Source organism: Dermacentor andersoni, chromosome 1, assembly GCF_023375885.2.
Source record: "Dermacentor andersoni chromosome 1, qqDerAnde1_hic_scaffold, whole genome shotgun sequence".
Classification (NCBI taxonomy): Eukaryota; Metazoa; Arthropoda; class Arachnida; order Ixodida; family Ixodidae; genus Dermacentor; species Dermacentor andersoni.
In genome coordinates, this window is record NC_092814.1 from 111,791,843 (window position 1) to 111,806,343 (window position 14,501).

General features: G+C 44.9%; 1 protein-coding gene across 4 annotated transcripts in view; it reads right to left on the reverse strand.

Moving 5' to 3' along the window:
- Positions 1-1,427: 1,427 nt before the first annotated feature.
- Galphas (G protein alpha s subunit) overlaps positions 1,428-14,501 on the reverse strand; it is a 218,032-nt gene continuing 204,958 nt past the window's right edge. For 2 of the 4 annotated variants that reach the window (XM_055061898.2, XM_055061899.2), the window contains one exon: positions 1,428-4,757. In XM_055061898.2, the coding sequence (XP_054917873.1) occupies positions 4,481-4,757 (277 nt within the window). In that variant the 3' untranslated portion in view covers positions 1,428-4,480. The remainder of the gene's footprint in view (positions 4,758-14,501) is intronic. The other 2 variants (XM_050193607.3, XM_050193608.3) reach the window with 1 other exon arrangement.

A 14,501-nucleotide genomic window follows, 5' to 3' on the forward strand; every position in this document is an offset into this window, starting at 1 on the left:
CACAACCTCCCGCCAGTCCATGTTTAATGTGTTCACACACTGTGTACACCCACTTCACTTTTCTAAAAGCATGTGCGATAGCAGCAGGTAATATAAACAATTTGACTAATGAATGCTTAGTTGTGCAGTCTACAGAAGCGCTCGGAAATGTGAGCTCTGAACAATGGTGCAATCAACCAGTTAAGCTAATAAAGGACGAAATCAGCTGCTAACACTGGCACTGCGACATCAGACTTGAACGGCTCTGCTACGTGCTTAGACGGTTGGCCCCAAACACGCTTCTGCGGGAAATTCAAATTCCCAACGACTGTCAGCAAGATTTCCCTTTGGCCTGTGCATTTACGCATTATTGCTTCGTGCGAGAACGGCGCGGGCACAATTCTCGCTTTGCGATTCATCTGTTCCGAGCAACGTATGAGATGGCGCCAAGATTTTATGTCAATATTTTCACTGCATGCTCTTAACTGGCTGTCAATATGTCAGTTTGTTTCGTTTTGCTCATCTCAGCAAGCTGCTTCACAGACAGCATTGTCATTCTATGAGCGTTTGCTTAATCCCTTATAGCGTTCACCAGACATCAGAAGCTCGTTTCAAGACCTCAAAATTCTTGTGCATAGCAGCTTTTATCTAGAAATCAGCATAAATGGTGATGTTTGCTCATGCTTTTCGCATGATTATATCATGAACGAGTCGCGCTTTCGACAAGCTGGGACACAGGGAAGTACAATTAAATAAAGATACCTTTTGAGTCTCTGAACAGATAAATAAGGACATAAAGCCAGCCTGAATATACAAACACTGGAAGCGAAATGTCTTACTTCCTGGTGACAGTGCCATATTGGTGTGCTGGGCTACGGGTTGTACTACTATGCAAAGTGTGTAATTTGCTCCTAGATTGCGCCATGATGAATTGAAACTCCAGCGCAACAGACCTAGATACATTTCTGATGTGAGGCTGCATATAACAACACCCACCACACAAACGAGCTTATCTATGCACTAAGGCCATAGAGGCACCTATGCCCATGCAAGGCAGACAAGAATTTATAGGCAACAAATGTGCCTGGAGCAACAAGAGACCTGCCATCAGGTCCAATGAAAATGATTATGAACAAACATCACTTCTGGGCTGTATATGAAAGCTGAAAATGAGACAATAAATGTTTTACAGCATCAATTTCAGATGCAGTGAATCTACAATACAAATGCGCAGGTGTGCAACTTTAGAGACTGTGGGCACCCGATGTGTGCAAGAGTTAACTTGCTCCATTGTTCACACTTCTCAGTGTTGGCCATACACATGGACTTCCCGAGATTACATGTGGAAGCTAGGCAAGGGCAGAGCCAGGGCCAAACGTCATGGTCTGGCACGCCAGGCATCGTACCAGAAGCATTAGAAGCGCTGTTGCACAGCAGCCACTCAGGCAGACCTTTTGTGTTCAGGTTTATCGTCAAGTAAAAACAGACAAGTGCGCAAAAATTACACAACAAACACAATGTCTTTCTTTCTTAAAATACAAAAGAAAAAAATCCAACAGTTGAGCCTACTTGGGTACGGAAACACCACCTGTTTTTGTCTTTTTTTTGCATTTATCCCCTGCATTTTTTTTTTCTTCTAAAAGTCACCTGGATCTGTACAAGATACGGAGTGGAGAAAAATGCAGCACAGAAAAGAAACGCAGATGAAAGGAAGATACAGGTTGAGACACACTGCAAATTAACCACACAGCGCCATCCTTTTCAGCGCCTCCCCCGCCCTCCCTTGCACACACACGTTCACATGCGCACATTTGTCCTAGTTAAAAAGAATTTAACATTTTAGAAATTGCACACTATGCCCAGCGAGTCCAGGGACGGACAATGATTTTGCCTATGTCTGGATGCGTGTACTGAGGCAAGGGCACCCTGGAGACGCTGAAGAAAAAAAAAGGGGGGGGGGGAAATGTTTACCCCACACAGGAAGACATGCAACCTTGTGTAGTGCACTAGTTAATGAAACCCGAACGGTAGCAGCCACTTTAGTAGCAATTTCTTGTGTCATCGGTTTGCAGCACACCCCCATCATTATTAATGAGAGAGAATGGCAAGCAACACCGCCTAAAGGAGGAAAGAAGGGGACTGTTTCTTATCTGGGAATATGTCAGAAATGGTGACAACAAAGCCTCTTTTTTTTTTTTCATTTCCTCCAAAAAATACTCGGTGGAAATAGGGAGAAAATAAATAAAAAGAAAGAAAAAAGGCCTGGGTGGGTTCCACCTATCAGCTGTGTCCCTAGAAACCCTTTTCTTCCTGAAGCCCACTGCAGGATGCTCTATGGTGCCCTCACTCCACTCACTAAAACTGCGAGCCACCACGTCATTGTTATATATATATACACAGTCGCAGAAATGCACACTGATCACTGGTGTGGAGGGTGAGGAAGAAGCGCAAACAACATGTTAAAAAATTAACAAAGCAATTGATTCTATGGCCAGAGAAGCAAATGGAAGCACTACCATGAGCAAAATGGAAGCAGTTTTTAAAAGGGTGTAGCACAGTGGCCAGCAGTGTAGAATGGCATCTAAAAATGGCCTGCTGGAGTGTTTCACATCCGTGTGGTTGGTTCAACAACTGCAATACAGACTTTTTGTCCATGGATGAAATGAAATCAGGGGGGGGGGGGGGGGAGGGGGGAGCCATGAGTCTGGCCACATTGCTCCAACTAAACTCGGATGCTTAAAACGATGCCACAGCATTGTATGTGTACAGGAAAACAATACCTTAAGAAAGTGCTAACAAACCTTCAGATATTTGCTAAGCTCTTCAATACTAAACCTATACACACTAATCTAACATTTTTTCCTCTCCAACAAAACTCAGTGTAGCGCTCTGGTCACAGTGCACCAAAAACACTGAAGACAGATAGCTCCAGGCAAATCAGATTGCAGCAAGAAAAAAAATAATAAAAAAGAAAAAAAGAAGAAAAAAAACTAGGGGGGGGGGATATATATATATATAAATAGAAAGAGAGGGGGGCAATGGGGACGGGCTCCAATGCCTTCAGACAAAACTGTAGTGGGCTCTTGCCATACTTAATTAAGCAAGCATGAAAATCCAGTTGCACAGCGCAGGGAATTTGTCCCTTGAGAGAGGCGCTCTTGGGACCAGGTGCAGACAAGACGCACAATGCCAACAATGCTAACCCACAGCAGCAGGCACAGTATTGCGTCCAGGCAGGTGTGTGCACAGGGCCACCCAGAGTTCCATGCTCGGCAGCTCCATTCTTTGGCTGCCCCTTGTAGCAGTATGGTGAGGCCACTCTGCCAATAACTTGATGCTTGATGCTTGCTTAGGTGTAACGGCCAGGGACATAATACTTGAGAGTTGTCACAAATCGCCATATTTCAGCCAAACAGAGGCAGCCTACACACCTGACATTCATAGCTTAGGCAAGGCTTCCTTCCATGTGAAAGGAGAAGGTGGCAAGAACAAATGTGTACACACACCACCAAGAACAGAAAGAAAAAGAAAATAGTATGGGCTAAAGCAATTGTCAATAACAAAATGAGGCCTTTCAAACAATAAAAAGCAAGGCACTGTAATGCTTGTGAGCAAAAGCTGCCAAATGCCCAAACTGAAATGTGGTGAGAAGTCAGAGAAACATCTGTCCAGAGAGAACACATAAACCACTAGCAATGGTGCAATTGCAAACGACAATGTACAGTAATGCCCACATGGGGAGGATTCACTCCTGGGAGCTCTTCAGTTTGTGTTTGGCCACTCTAATTATGTGCTCCTTCCTTTGCCCTCCATCAGGCCAACTGCACAGTTCTTGCTTCTAACCACCACTGACAAGTCTAAAACAACTCAATAATTTAAAAATAGCACTAAAAATCACGAAAACACACAACCATTATGCTGAAGATGCCTACTTACAACAAAAAACACACAAAAACAGAACAGACAGAAAGTTTGCCCCTTCTATTCTATCCTCAAACATTACAATGCCCAACCAAATTTTTCAAAAACTCAAAGCAAGTCTTAGGAAAAAAAGCAGCAGCTAAAAACAGTTTGGCAGCAAACAGTATTTCACCACAGAGTGCAACCAAGAGCGAGTCCCAGCACAAGAGGGAACACCACCAGACTGTTAGTGGGTAAGCAATTTGGCCAAGAAAACACATCCCTCAAGGAGTCTCCATGCACAGCCCCTGCTCCCAGCAGGGCTGGCGATATGCCAAACACAGGCAGTGATTAAGACACTCCACAGAACCCGGGGGAGAGGGAGTAAACGCTTTCCAGCTGGCGCCAAGACTAACGCAGTGTGTGTGGCAGTGCACGCCAGACACGCCCAAGTGCCAAACTAGGAAGAGGGAAGTGTGGGGGGCGGGGTGTTGAGGAGCGCAGTAGCGTCCGGCTGAGGTTGTGAGGCCGTAACAAAACACAACAGCGCACAAAAACAAAGAGAAGGTAACGGCTGCACCAGAACTTTCTTTAAGCACTTTCACTCACTCACACAGTCACTTACATGCACGCAACACAGTAAAATGGAGGGCCGGGCTTTGACTGTTCTGTACGAGGAGGAGAGAAAGAAAAGACTAGAGGAGAAAAACAGAAGGGGGGCCAAGCGCACATCACAAGAGCTCGTACTGGCGAAGGTGCATCCTTTGGATGATGTCTCGGCAGTCGTTGAATACGCGGCGGATATTCTCCGTGTCCACGGCACAGGTGAAGTGCGGGTAGCAGTAGTGCTTGCCATCTCCACTGGCTGTGCTAATGCGCTGCAAAAAGAACAGCTTGCATTGTGTTACCTGTTACTACCACTGCCAAGAGCAATGGCAAAGTGGCCAACAATAAAATACAGGCTCAAATAAATCAACACTGTGGCAAACAACTCACAAAACTGGCTTGAACACAGTAAATAGAACAAACTTGCCCCAAATGAGCTCTGCATTTTTTTTTGGTCACAAACTATTGTATTCCAAAGAGTTCCTTATACTGATCTCATCGTAAGTTGTGCTACGCTACCGAAGCCGCTGTGCACGCTGAGTGTATGGAAACGCGAATGCACCGAGCCTTCTTAAAAGGTTTTTTGATTAGTGCATTGTGATAGTATAGTAAAAGAATATACTGTTGCCTACCTGCGTGCTACAATTAAATGCTAAGAAAAAAACCTTTAAGAGTAATCCTTAGCTTGTGATAAACTACGATTTTCCTATTCATGTAAAACCCAGAAATGCTTTTATGTGGCAACGACTAGACCGATTCTAACAAAATTTGTTGCATTTGACAGAAAAAGTTAAATTCTAGTAATTATAACAAACTGGATATGATTTAGGGCACTGCTGAAATGTAAACATGAGCACCGCTGCTTTTATACACAAATTGTCATTTGGGAATGTCAAGCTTGAAAATTATTTCACAGCGCCCTTTGGAGAGTAACGATATATGCCCTTGCATGTTTCCTACCACAAACAGAAAAAGGATGCGTGACAGCGCTTCCCATTGCTGATGCATGTTAACAAATGCAAGCTTTCAAAAAGAAAAACCCTGCCATCTACATCAAAAGATAACCTTTTGACACCTCTAGCCCCTTAACCTGCGCAAAGTTTAGTTGCTGAATATGCACTCTTATGAGCTGTCCACCACTGTTTCCACAAAGCTTTAGGTGGCAAAAAGGTGAAGAGGATAAACATTGCACTGGGCTTTTCCGCCATGTTCAAATATCTCCTGAGAACTGCAAGCAACATGGTGGCAAGGAAATTTCCAGGAAGCACGCACATGTGCAGTAGGCATGGTTAGATTGTCGTATTGTAACTCTGTACATGAGACAAAATAAATGAAGAAAAAATGCACACAGTGAGAGGTACACGCTTTCACATTTTGCTTGACCAGTGATGAGGGAGGCTGCAAATCATTACAACAATGACTTTCATGCATGAAGCAGAAACCTTATTTTCAGTGTGTTCTTGTCGCAGTTACCTCAGTTGTGCTTTTTGACAGTGTCATTTAGGGGCACAACTGTGGCACATTGATGTTGCAGGTGGGTCAGGTGTGAGCAAGAAGGGGCAGGTACGCGTTATTTGGCCGCTACATCTTTTTCGCCTTTTTTCTCCATCTGGTATATGAGTGCTTCAGAACATGTGGTGGAGCACAATACACCAGCACAGCACGCACTTTGTGAACATCAGGTAGAAGAGAAGGCCATATGTAGTTGTTTTGATATACTTATGTGTCGGCTGACTGAATTGTGCAGTTCTTATGTCATTCCTTTGACAAACCAATATTTTAAAGAAAAATAGTGTGCCTTTGTTGTTCCTTCACCTAGAATGTAAACACAAACATTATAATACCCATCATGTTGGCTCAATATCAATTGCATTCTACTGCTGAGCATGCAATCACAGCTGTAAATATTGGAACTGCTGCAACTCTACTTATTAAAGCGCTGCAGCGGAGAGATACAGATTATAAAAACATGCACGTCAAGATAGTGAACCAACACACCCAGGTGCCTGAGACATGAAACCCTTCAAAAGAATGTGACAAGCACTTGCGTATAATCAACTTAAACCCTCATGGCGTAATCATCAAAACAGAACCTCTTGAGATTTCCCTACTAGAACAAGACCCCCACACTGCCATCATAACCGAGACGTGGCTGAGGACTGAAATAGGCGACGAGGATGTTTTCCCATACTGCTATCAAGTTTACTGTAAGAATCGGCCTTCCAGGGGAGGTGGCATGGCAGTCCTTATTAAAGACCACATACATGCTGTTCTCTTGGAAAACATTCCCGGCCTCGAATGTTTATGCTGAACGCTACGCGCCGTCAAGACAAGCAAAACATGTATTTTTTCGTAAAAGAACATACTCGTATGTCCGAAAAATTGTACCCCAAATAACTGATATCAACGCTTCCATGTTTTCTGTCTGTTTTAATACGCAAAGAAAATATCACACGATTGAACATTACAACTATATCAGTTTGAAACCAGCAAAGCAGTGCATGCCGCTGATATAACAAATGTAAAGGCCATGAAATGAACAAGTGTAATACAAATATTGTAATGAAACTTTGTTAACCTCCCTGCCTTTCCCTTATTTGCATCTCTCTCTCTCTGTCATTCAAGAACCTTGTTTACATTTTGTACATATGCAACGACCACGAGAAAATCTCAATGACGCTGCCCTTTGTTAGAATGTATTGCGCAGGAGCAGCTGTCATCGGTCGTGTATTGCGAGTAATTGCACCGAAATTATAGTCGCAACAGAGAGCACATATAAAAAGAAGGAATCCTGCAAAATATGCGAGGACGAGTCAAATGAAAGTGGGCAAATACGAATATATGACTAACGGCACACTTTATTTAAAAGTAGTATCGATGAGCATTTAGACATTTGTCCCACATGACTAACAAGTCGCGTGATTCCTGTCTCTGAAAACTCCTTGGGTTGCTGCTTCAAAAAGGCTGTAACTGTCTCTTTCACGTCATTGTTCAACATGAATCTGGTTCTCTCAGCTGTTTTTTTCGATGCTCCAAAATGAGGAAGTCACAAAGCGACAAGTCTGGGCTGTATGGCGCATGTTGCAGCGTTTCCCACTTGAAGTTTGCCAGTTTTGTGTTAACCACATCAGAGACGTGGGGACGGGCATTGTCATGGAGAAAGATGACCCCATTCCTCAACTTTACAAGTCGTTTGTTCTTGATTGTGACACGCAGCCGACCCGGCATTTCACAATATCGAAAACGATTGATAGTCTATCCAGGTTTAGCGAATTCGTTCATTAATGGCCCCTGATCAAAAAACCCAACACCTTTCCGGCGGAAATGATGGCCCTTGCTTTCTTTGAGGGTGGTGAATTCGAATGTTTCCACTGTAAGCTTTGCCGTCGTGTTTCAGGCTCGTATTAGCGGCACCATGATTCGTCCCCGCTCACAATTGCAGACAAGAAGTCATCACCCTCATTGTGATACCGGATCAGATGAGTCAAGGCAGTGCCGACCCTCTCCGTCTTCTGGCGGTAGTTCATCATCTTGGGCATCCATTGTGCACACAAGAGCCGATAACCGAGGTGTTCATGAATTAAGGTGTGACCCGAACCGTGACTGATGTTTACACGCCCTGCCAGTTCATCTACGCTTATCCTCCCTAATCAGCCTTTGCAATTGTGTTGGGGTGATTTCATGCGGGCTTTGACCCGGTCTTGGATCATCTTTGCAACGTTCACATCCTTTGAACCGTTTTCTCCGACGCTTCACAGTGGCCAATGAAATGCAATGTTCAACATACACGGCATCCATATGGCGACTAATTTTTGGGGGACAAACATCTTCAGCTGTCAAAAATCTCACGACACCGCACTATTAAGCTTTTGGAGAGTTCATTATGGCACGAAACTAAGTTCAACCTAGTGTACGAGAGCATTAAAGAACCTTTATCCTCACACCCGTGGGTCACTTTTGTAAATGAGAGAACTCTGTGCCACGCACATGCCTCATACATAATGAACTGAACCATTATTGCGCGGTGTGGGTTGGCTCACTTTCAGTTGACTCACCCTCGTACATCAGAAATGCGAAGATACAATGGAATATACAAATGCGAAGATACAGCTTAATAAAGGGCAAAAAAGTGTCACTGGGAACAAATTTCTCTGCACATATACACAAAACCTTGCAACAAGATATTTAAATGAAAGTATAAATCTCCAATAAATCTACGTATCTAAGAAAAAGTCACTGTATATCATGCGTCAAACAAGGCAAATAAACATCTTCCGCAACAACAGATTCACAGATCACAGAATCCTAAAGCCCGCCCCCTCCCTCCACTCTCCCTGATGTATCGCGCACGACAGGAGGCGGCGCGCTTGCTCCCCGCTTTTCTCCCTTGCGCACACAAGACTGAGCCACCATCGTCGGCTCACCCATGCTACCCCTACCCCCTTACGCTTTCACTCGCACATACAGCATGCTGCGCGCAGTCACTGTGTTATCACCCTTGGACTTTATACGGAGCATGAGGGCGACGGCGATGGCAGGAATGTGCCTGGACTGTCCATATAATTGCTATCGCAATAACGTAATAAGAGTATCTGGCAACTAAAGCGTCCGTGGCCCATTACTTTTTGCAAAAAAAGTAACAAAATTGAACTTTCACCACGCGACAATTGGCTGCGCCGCAGCAATGTCTTTATTTTGTGGGGCGGGGGTGTGGAAACGAAAAAAATGCAAGGAAAACATGTTGGCCGTAATCGATTGCCTACTTTGGGCACCTAATGTGGCTACGGAAGGAATAGCGAAGAAAACGTGAGACGCTTGGTCCACAGAGAACCATAGGCATATTGCTCGGCATTCTGCACTGGCGAGACAAAATTTTCCTGAGAGGTTGCGCTCAAGCGAACATGTTGCAATTTTTCCTGTCCCTGCAGTGATTGAGGCGAGCGACCATGCATTGTTTTTTTTTTTTTACCTCGCCTGCTAGCCAGAAAGCGTCCAAAACTATGCCAGGCAAAAATCCACTTGGCCAGAGAAAAACGAATGCGCATCGAAGTGCACCGCGCGGTGGTCAGGGCAACACGAGAAAAACGGATGCGCTCTAGCGGCTGGTTCCGGCCGCCCACACGTAGCGAGAAAAAAAAAAAATGAAGAGGCTCAATGTGTCCTCGCGAATAAAAGTAAAAGTAGAAAAATAAATAAGACCGCAGTTACCTTTGCTGGCTTTAGTGTCCTGACATGAATGCTTTGGCACCAGTGAAAAAAAATATGTTGGTATTCTTTTCTGTGACATGACGGCGCGAATGAACCACCACAGCGCTTCGTCTCATCAGACATCACTGCGTGCTTTGTCAACTTGTCTCAGAGTGTGTTGATTTGGCTTGTCTCGTTGAACGATCTGATGTACAACTTTAGAAAAGTCAATGCACCTTTGGCGTCAAATGTTTATAACAACATTAAACCCACAAAGTTCTGGAGTTGAAAATCTAAAGCACGACTTTGGAAATGTCAATTCACCTTTCCCATCATAAGTGTATGAGAACATTATACACATAAAGTTTCAGAATTGAAATCCATGCTCTCCATAGATTCCGTGGCCTTTGCGAGATGCCGCAACATGCCCGCTCGCCATCAAAACGCCCTTGAAACCGTGCTCGGATGAGCCTCCTTGCATTACGATATGCGACTCCCGGTGCATGAGCGTTGCCGCGAAATTCAGCCCGATTTCACAATGTTCACGCTGAAATGTCTTTTCGAGCATCAAAAGGACATTCTAGACAAAATCTAGCATGATTTCTGGCGTCGGGGCTTGTTTTGGTCGGCGGCGCATGACAGCACGAAAAAATTTCAAGGGGGGGAGGGGGGCGAAGCCTCATAAGCCCCCCCGGCTACGCCCCTGCTTGTTGTGGAAGGGATTTCTGACCACTTACTTGTCAGTGTTTGCTTATACATTGCTACTTTTATCAAATCTAAAAACCCTGTGAAGTGTTCTTTCAAAGATTCCTCCCGTGCAGACAATGCATCCATTATAGAACATTTGGATACAGGTCTTACTGATTTGACCTACAATGATGTGAACAGACTTTGGCGTCGTTTCAAATATATCTGTCATTACTGTATAGATAAGTTTGTGCGGAGAAACGTAAACTAGTTCGTAGGCAGATGCCATGGATGACGCATGAAATAATCCATCTGAAGCAAAAGATAAAAAGATTAAAGAAACAGTGCATGCATATAGGTCATCTAAAGGAACTAAAAGAAAACCCTGCACATGCAGTACACTCTTCAAAAGAACACTACTTTAATACAGTGTTACTGAATTTCATCTAAAGGAGCCAAAAAAGTTTAGGAATTATGTAAGCTAAAAAAAAAAAAGAAAAAGAAACCAGTGTCACAAATTCTATTAATGGTTCTATAGCTACCGATCATGGAGATATTGCGCATCATTTCATTAACTGCTTTCACAGGGTGTTTTCTAACTCTGGTATTTGTCCGTCCAGTCACACGGCACTTCATCCTTCTGATGTGAATTTTATTTCATACCCTGGCATAGTTTTTATGCTAATAAATTTAAAAACTAAATCATCATGTAGTCCCGACATCCTTCCTAACGTGTTTCTGGTGAACATGTTAGGTGGTCGGGCCCTGTTAGGCCCTGATCACCCTGTTAGAAAGGTGATCGGGCCTTGTTACAAAATTACCATTCTATATCGCTTACATCATCATGCTGTAAACTAATCTAACATATTATTGTCAATCAGATAAATGAATCTTTAGAAGAGCATTCAGTCCTCTCTAGATACCAACATGGATTTAGAAAAGGCTACTCAACGATTACACAATTAATTACTGTAATACATTCACTTGCTTCATGCCTTGATTAAGAACAGTCAGATTGACATAATATTTCTATATTTCATAAAAGCTTTTGGTAGAGTTCCACATGACAAACTAATACCAAAACTCACACACATTGAACTTCCACAATTTTGATCATATGGATAACGAACTGTTTAACCGATCGCTATCAATTTGCAGCAGGCTGTCTTCCGGTCGGCTCCGGGGTCCCTCAAGTGAGTTTACTAGGACCACTATTGTTTTTACTGTACATTAACGATGTAATCACTGTAATTGATCCTGACATGCAAATCAAGTTGTTTGCAGATGATTGCGTGCTTTTTCAAGAAATCACTTAAACTAAAGATCAGAACCACCTTAACTCCACTCTTGCTAACATTTTTTAATGATGTGAAACATGGGATATGCAGCTTAATACTGTTCTGGGGATGTTAGGAGTATAAGACTGTATTTACAATGTATATACAAGCAGAGTCAATGGGGTTAAGATGGCTGACTAGCAACAACATGCAGCAGCCAGCATTTTGCTATCTTCTTCTCTCTTCTTTTATCCTTCCCTAACAGGACTCTCGGGTGCTGAAGCGCTGTCTCAGCTCACAGTAGGCGAAGAACTGCGAGCGAAGCATGGCTTCAGCCGTGAAACGTGCACAACATCAACAGGTGGCAAACTTGAGGATGGATGAAGCTGTATCGGCGCAATCTCGTAATTGAAGTTGTTAACTTGACGTAGGACCTGATAAGGTCCTGTGTAGCGAGAGAGAAGCTTCTGGGAGAGGCCAACCCGATGACATTGTGACCAAAGCAGCACCCAACCACCTGGGGCGAACTGAACATCACAATGGCACCGGTCGTAACGCTCTTTTTGCAGATGCTGTGAGACTAATAAACGACATCGGGCGACTTGACGCACCGCGTCAGCACGATCGATGACTTTACAAGCGTACTCAGGGGCAACGCATGGCACAGAAGGTAGGATTGTGTCAAAGGGCAAAGTGGGGTCGCGACCATACTAAAGATAAAAGGGCGAATATCCTGCAGTATCATGTAGGGATGAGTTTAATGCGAATATCACATAGGCCAGCGTGGCATCCCAGTCGCGGTGATCGTTGGAAATGTACATCGACAGCATCTCTGTGGGTGTTCAGTTGAGACGTTCCGTAAGACCGCTTGTTTGTGGGTGGTAGGCGGTGGAGAGCTCTTGCACATTTGCACAAGAGCGGAGGAGGTCGTCCACAGCTCGAGACAAGAACGAGCAGCCACGGTTTGTAAGTAACTGTCGAGGTGCACCGTGCTGTAAAATGATGTCGTGAAGGAGAAAATCGGCAACGTCAGTTGTGCAACTAGTCGGATATGCCTTTGTTATCACGTAGCATGTCGTGTAATCAGCAGTGACACTGATCCACTTATTCCCTCTAGTCGTCGTCGGAAAAGGGCCAAGCAGGTCAAGGCCTATGCGAAAGTAAAGTTCAGGGGGAACTTCAATTGGATGGAGTCGTCCGACAGGTGGCAGGGGAGGTTTCTGCCAGCGGTTACACAATTCGCAAGTTGCGACATAACGACGCACAGATCGGTAGAGACCCGGCCAGAAGAACCGTTGTTGTACGCGGCCCTATGTACGCAAAACTCCGAGATGTCCCGCCGACGGTGCATCATGAAGTTGTTAGAGCATGACAGATCGCAGATGACGAGGAAGGACAAGCAGCAACTCGGGGCCATCAGGGTTGACATTGCGGCGGTAGAGGATGCCATCATGCAACACAAACATGCGGCACGTGCCGTCGGTGCTGCCAGATTGCACTCCGGCGATGATGGAGTGTAAGGATGCGTCGCGTTGTTCAGTACGCATGTCGGTCATGTCAGTCAAAGCCATCACGCAGGTCACCGGATTATGTGCAACAGATTGGGAGGATCCACGGGGTGACGCGAGAGGCAGTCAGCATCCTTGTGCAGACATCCAGACTTATAGTTGACAACAAATGAAAATTCCTGGAGCCACAAAGCCCAGCGACCAAGCCGTACTGTGGGGTCCTGGAGGGAAGACAGCCAGCAGAGGGCGTAGTGGTCTGTAAGGACCGAAAACATGTGGCCGTACAAATATGGCCCGAACTTGACGACAGCCCAAACTAAAGCCAGGCACTCCCGCGCGGTGATGGAGTAATTTCTCTCAGCAGGTGACAGCAGGCGGCTAGCGTAAGCTGTCATGCACTCACTGCCATTCTGCTGTTGGGCGAGAACAGCGCCAATGCCATGGCCGCTTGCGTCAGTGTGGACTTTGGTCGGTGCAGGTGGATCAAAGTGGGCAAGTATGGGAGGGGTGGTCAGAAACCCGATGAGAGCGGCGTGTTCTTCTTAAGAAGATCTGTCAAAGGCTGAGCAACGCTGGCGAAGTTTTTGACGAAACGGCAAAAGTAAGAACATAGGCCAACAAAGCAGCACACGTCAGAAGCAGAATGTGGCACAGGGAAACTGCCAACGAGGTGAACTTTTTGCAGATCTGGTTGTACACTGGATGCGTCAACGAGGTGTCCCAACACGGTAATCTGATGGTGCCCAAATTGACATTCCGTGGAGTTCAGTTGGAGGCCGGCTTTTCGGAAAACCGCAATAATTGCAGCGAGTCGGGTAAGGTGGCTGCCGAACGTGGGAGAAGAAACAATAACGTCATCAAGAAAACGAAGACAGGTGGTCCATTTGTAGCCTCACAGAAGAGAGTCCATCAAACGTTCAAATGTCGCAGGAGCATTGCATAGGCCAAAGGGCATGACTTTGAACTGATATAAACCATCAGGTGTGATGAAGGCCATCTTCTCGCGGTCCATTTCAGCAACTGGTATCTGCCAGTAGCCGGATCAAAGATCAATGAGCGAGAAGTATTTAGCTCCATGCAAGCAGTCTAAGGTGTCATCGATGCATGGTAGTGGGTAGACGTTTTTTTGGGTGATCTTGTTTAAATGGCGATAATTGACGCAAAAACGCCAGGTAACATCGTTTTTTTTTTTCACAAGGACGACAGGTGAAGCCCAAGGGCTGGCTGATGGTTCGATGACCCCATTGCAGAGCATTTTGTCCACTTCTGATTGGATGACTCGACGTTCAGCATGCAATACACAATAGGGACGCCGACGAATAGGATTCATGTCTTCAGTGTTGATACGGCGGTCAAC